The sequence below is a fragment of the Lacerta agilis genome, chromosome 2, assembly GCF_009819535.1.
Source record: "Lacerta agilis isolate rLacAgi1 chromosome 2, rLacAgi1.pri, whole genome shotgun sequence".
Taxonomy (NCBI): Eukaryota; Metazoa; Chordata; class Lepidosauria; order Squamata; family Lacertidae; genus Lacerta; species Lacerta agilis.
The window spans coordinates 24,542,110-24,548,109 of NC_046313.1; the positions used below are offsets into that span (position 1 = coordinate 24,542,110).

The 6,000-nt window shown below is 50.2% G+C and overlaps 1 protein-coding gene across 10 annotated transcripts in view; it reads right to left on the minus strand.

The window, feature by feature from the left end:
* SDK2 (sidekick cell adhesion molecule 2) overlaps positions 1-6,000 on the minus strand; it is a 326,992-nt gene extending 320,992 nt beyond the window's left edge. For all 10 annotated transcript variants that reach the window (XM_033138944.1, XM_033138948.1, XM_033138946.1 and 7 more), the window contains exon 1: positions 5,401-6,000. In XM_033138944.1, coding sequence (XP_032994835.1) covers positions 5,401-5,482 — 82 coding nt within the window. In that variant the 5' untranslated portion in view covers positions 5,483-6,000. The remainder of the gene's footprint in view (positions 1-5,400) is intronic.

Consider the following 6,000-nt stretch of genomic DNA (forward strand, 5'->3'; position numbering starts at 1 on the left):
ATGTGAACCATTATTCCATGCTTGGGGGGGGGGGTTACTCCCCATCCTGGAATGGAACCAATGTTTTAAGAGGATATCTGGCACCGATAATGAGTGACTCATTAGCCATGGTGCTGATCATGCCAATGTTGCAGGTTTGATCCCCGTATGGGACAAGCTGCATGTTCCTGCATTGTTGACTAGATGATCCTCTACGATTCTACGTCACTGGAACAGGACTAGGTTCCCACATTTGCCACTGAACTGTGCTGTGACTTTGGATGCAGTTTTATTTTCACCTCTGGCTAGTCTCTGTCTCACATTTAGCCGGCCAAGCCCTTTCAATGCAAGGCTGCCTTTGTGCATCTTTGCAGCAAAGACATGTGGGACAAAAATGGTTTTGACCTCAACATCAGTGTCACTAAATGTGGCTGCAATTCTTGATGTCCCTTGAACGGCCTTTCTCTGCAACCTAGAGGGAGCAGTATACACAGCTACTGGGCAAAGAACTGTTCCTCCTCTTGAAAATTGGGCGTGCCTGCTGAAGATTTTGTTAAGCTTTCTACCAAACTGGTGCTACTTGTGCCTAAATGGCACAACTAGACATTTGCTAATATAAATCATTATATAGCTCCCACGTCCTCAGACCTGGAAAGAGCTCCCCAGCCCTGGTCTCCAAGGATCTTTTGCAAGCAAACAATATGCTCTACCACTGACCTACGATCCATCTCTGTAGGTGTCACAGAGGCTGCTGGTCAGTAAATCACACAGTTCAAACTTGGGAGTTAACTCTTTATTAGCAAAAGCACGATTTCCACATACTTGCCAGAGAGTCAAGCTTAAGGAGCACCGTAGCTCATTCCTGGTGGTCTTGCTCCATGAAAAACCAGTTGCCGAGATTGAAAGTCTCTGCCTCCCCACAGCCATCTAAGTCCCCTCCTTTCCAGGCTTTTCCCAAGCAATCGGAGACTGTGTCTGTGCATTGCCAACCTCTCTTCATGCCTATCTTGATTCTGGGAGAAAGAGGGGAGGGGAGCTTGTCGCAGCCAGAGGGAGAGACACCCAAGACTCTTCATCAGCCTGACTCATCTCTGCCTCCTCCCACTTGACAGCACTTTCCCACCTCAATAAGCTTTGTTAACCCTTCAGCTTTTGACACATCCTCTTCCCAGTCTTCTCCCTCTTCTTCTCCCTCTTGACCACCCATCGTTGTCCCGCCACCACTCCCCAGGCTCTGAGCCTTCTTCCCCAACTCCTTCCTCCCACCATTCCTCTGCGTCCAGTCAGTCCTGACAGTAGGCCAGTGTGCACTTCACAGAAAGCAATGTAGTGCAAATGACCACACCCACATGTGCATTTCGTTTAGGCCTTGCAACAGGGAACATAAGAAGCTGCCTTACATCAGGTCAGACTGTATTTCCCATCTTCCCAATGCTGTCTACTCAGACAGCAGCTCCCCAAGGTCTCAGGCAGAAAAGGGTCTTCTCCCATCATCTGCTTCCTGATCCTTTACAAACTGGAGATTTAGGGTTCCCAACTGACCAGAAAAACATGGGACAAACTTACGGTGTGCTCCTGTGATTTTTCTTTAGGTCAACTGGCTGTTGAGTCAGCAAGTCAAGCTTCCCATGACATAAGCATTGCAACCTGCCAATGACTGCAGCTCGTAGGAGTAGGACACATGCATATACATATACACACGCTGGCAACCCTATTGTCACATAACAGCATCCTATTGAGCCTCAGTAGCATTATCCACCTATTGAAGTTAGCTGTTAAGACTGACCTTCTTTTAGTTCCTGCTTTGGCACAAAATGCCCTAGACTTTTAAAGGCAAGATTGGACGGGCATCACTATGCATTTTGACAGCTGCACATGATCCCTAGGGGTCACTGGGGAATGGGGTGGTGAAGAAATGCAGAAGATATAGAACCTGCCCACCGTACTTGTGCTTGCACAATGTATCAAGCAGCGGTTTAATAAATTCGGGTAATATTTTTAAAATATTGCATTCAGCCCACAGTAATCATGGAAGATGCCAATACCACAAGTCTAATGTGCGGTATTAAGAAACCCTTTTGCATCCCCAAAGTCTACTATAAAAAGAAAGCACTTTCCCCCTCTTCCTTGGCATCATCACACATCCCTCCTCTTGCCCTTTCAGGTAGTTTAGAGTTTCCAAGAGCCTACATTGGCTGGTGCATCCAGATCAATGCTCTCTGCCTAAAGAGGGAGTCTATTTATGTATCACGTTCAGATAACAGAAGTGGCTGAAAATAGTCTGCACAGCACATAAGCATCCCGGAGGCAATTAGCTTATCGCATGGTCCTGCGCTGGCTTGTGGCACTCGCAGACCATGGGCCGTCACGAAAGGGTACTCGCCAACAACCTTTTTTCTAATGGCAAACTTTTCATTTGATTTGCGTTAAGTGGGTTTTGCATAGCTAGTTTCCAACAGCTCTGCAGAGAGGGGAAACTGGACGGGAGGAAATTGAGAATAGTGGATGGGAGGGAACATTAAGATTTCAGCAACTGGTGGCTGAAGCAAACCAACCAAGCCCCAGAAGATGGCAAAGGTGTGTTTAGCTGAAGGATATACTCCAGTTCAACCCAAAGAGGGCAAACATCTAAGTGTACTGTCTGATTTGAGGGAATACAGTGGGGATTCTTGCCTCTTCCACCCAGAGATGATTACGCAGCATCCAATCTGCAAATCCCACCAGCCCATTATACATATTTAGAGTCCTGCCACTCCCCCCGCCCCAATCCACACAGCCAGGTGTGGGTTTGTGGGTTTTTTCCCCCCTCGGGAGCAGAAGCACAGGGAAGCAGTTATGTGCCCTTTGCATTAGCTTCCACAACACATCCTTTTGCTGCGGATGCTCTCCATTATGAGCAAGGCTTTGCCATCACCCGACTGCCAGCCTTGGGAGAAAATAAATCAAGTTGGACCCTGGATCTGCCGCCCATCTCGCCCCCACTTCGTTTCCCTTGGCAGCCCCAAGGAGCTATCGCAAGCCTCCATGGGTTCAGCTGGCCATTGCCTCTTGCCTCTTGCCCATAAATCTCTCCTGGCTGGTATTGTTATCTTGACAGGTCAAGAGATAGAAAATGAGGCGAGAGGAAGGTGCCTGGGTGAGATATTATACAGGCGGGCTGTAAAACCTGCACCAGTCATTTAAAGCGGCCATTTGGATAACTAACCAAATATTGGATCAGCCCACGGATGGAGGAGGGGAAAGGTGAGTTTGGGAAGCTTCTGAAACTTTTTCAAGAGTCCTGAGACACTGGTAAAAGAAAAAAAGAGGGAGAAGGAAAGGAGAGAAAATGAACAGCTACAGGCAACAGGTAGATCAAGTGGGAACACTATTCTAGGGCAAGTGGTTGAATTCTCCAGACCACAACAAAACACCTCCCCAAACAACCCTAGTTTTTAATCCCCTCAGCAACTTTTCCTTGTTGCTGTTGGTCTCCATCATTCGCTTTTTCTTCTTCTTTGCAAATCGTCGAAAAACCGTCTGCTTTCTTTCATCAACGCGCCCCCACCCCCATCTGTGAACCGCGGCGTTTAAATTTTTATTTTATTTTTTTGGACAAATTGGCGCTTTTATAACAAGGCAGAACGAGGAGAACGGCTGCTACGACAACTCAGCTTTTCCTGGATTGCAGAAGGATTAACCCTTTCCTGAGGCATGGGGAAAGAATGGCATGTGGCGGCCATTGTCTTAAATCAGTCCCTCACTGCCCGTCCCCCGCCTCAGTTGGAATGCCAGGCGCGCGGGAATTTCGCTATGCCGGCTGCTTTGGCCAATGAAGTCACACACATCAAAGGAGGCTGGACGTGAAATGGCGGGGGGGGGGAAGCTGAGAGTAGAGAATGAGGGGCTTTGGCGCCGGGACGACGCCGACAACACTTGACGGCTGCCCTATGGTCCCCGCTTCATCTCTGCGCGCTTTGAAAAGCCTGCCCACCTGTAAGCAGCTTTGGAGAGGGAGAGAGAGAGAGAGAGAAGCCCTTATCGCGAGACAACAGGCTGTGCAAGAAAAGAGGTCACCCTCTCCAACCATGCCTTTAAGAAATAAAAGGCTGGCGCGTGAGAGGGAGCCTTGAGAAGTCGCCGTGCGGTGGCATTGTTATTATTTCCTCCTTAGAGTCGCCGCACAATTCATTTCTCCCCTCAGCTTGAGGGAAGGTTTATTCTGGGGGAAAACACCCAAGGCAGTATTTTCTTTTGTGGTTAGAGAGAGAGCTTTCTATACTGTACTTCTCTTTCTTTTCTTTTAGGTCTGCCCCACGTGTTGCATTCTTCTCCCCCGGAAGTTCTCTGGGTATCCCAGGCAGCCCGCTTTGCACTGGGCTGTGCACGCCACACACACAAAACACACACAGAAAGGGAGATACAATGTCTCCAAGGAACATTCAAGCCTTTTGGCTGCACGAAAGAGAAGCCGGGTTTCACCGGCGGCCAGCCCGCGCTTGGAGAGGGGCCGGCGGTGCTTTGGGGAAACCTCGCCCCGCAGGCTTCTTCCTGGGCGCGCAACCCAGACGGGCGCGCATTTCTGATCCTTTGCATTTTTAAAAGAAACGAGTGCACTCGAAGGCAAGCCCCACCGGACTCCTGGGCGGGGGGGGGGGGTGTCTTGGGGCTGAGAGCTCTTTCTTTCCCACTTGCTAGGGATCGAGCCCCACTTCTTAAATGAACATGCTCAGGATCGAGTTAGGATGGCGCTGTGAATTCCGCCGCCGCCCCCAGCAGAGAATGCAGAAAGTGCCCTTCAACAGGAGGCCCTCCTCCTTTCTCCCCTCCTCTTTAAAGCCTTTCTTTTTATCTCCCTCAAATCTCCAGCGCCTGCCTGCCTCTCCTCGTCTCCGTCTCCCTCCTTCCCACTCCGCTTTGATCTCTTGATTACTTTTGAACAGGCATTTCAGTCCCGCAAACCGACCAGACGTAAACTTCTCCAAAGCCGTGTCTCCCGGCATCCACAACAAAACAACCTCTCCCCCGCCGTCAACCTCCTCCTGACTAACCAAAGCACAGATCGGACCGAATTGAAGAAAAATCTCCATCGCCCAACTGAGAAGAAAAAAGCCGAGTATCCCCCCCCCTTTTCTCTCTGCCAATCTCTTCCCCCCCCCCACCGCCCCTTCCCATTTAACAGGCTCTCCTTAGCCTATGGCTGAGTTGTTCAACTTCCATCAGCCAAAAAAAGTCATGCACAACCCTCAACACGAAGTGCGGGTTTTGAAGGTCTCTCTGCCTTGCTACCCAGCAAGCTACCAGCAGCTAAATATCCAGATTTTGCCGCGCGCCCCTGTATCTCCATTGCACCGTCCAGCGCCCCCCCCCCAAAAAAAACCACACAGGCAAGCTATTGAAAGTGGGCAAGGGGCTTCGTAAGCAACCCCCACCTCGATTTACCTTGGGCTGTGGCTGCAGGGCTGCCCAGAAGCACGACGATCACGCAGCACATTATCTCCCAGCGTTTGCCAATCCCAGCCATGGTTACCAGAGCAGCTTTGCAAGGAAGAGAACTTCTGCTGGAGCGTTTTGTTTTTGTTTTTGTTTTTTGTTTTGTTCTGTACTGTATCTAATATCCCTTATGCCTGCTGCCGGATCCCAGGAAGAACCGCGCAGGGGAGAGGGGATTCCCTCCGCTCTTCTTCCGTTTTTTATAACGATCTTCTCGGCCAGACCTTACAGAAAGCCACTTCGTCCTCCAGGGCGTGTTGAAAAAGCAAACAGGGAGGCAGCAATTATATCCAATTGAAACATCCCGCCCTAGGATCAACTCTTAAAAAAAAAAAAAAGTCTACGGGGGAACGGGGAATTGTGAAGTCCGCTGCAACACAGCCACCATCTCCATCTTCCAGGGGGTTCGGCGGCCGAGGAAGCACAGAGAGAGTTTTGCAGGCAAGGCGCCCGCTGGCGCGCCTCGTCGGAGTTCGGAGCTGTTGCAAATTCTTGCCCTTCTCCGCCGGGGTCGCAGCAGCAGCAGCAGCAGCAGCGCGGAAGGAGCGG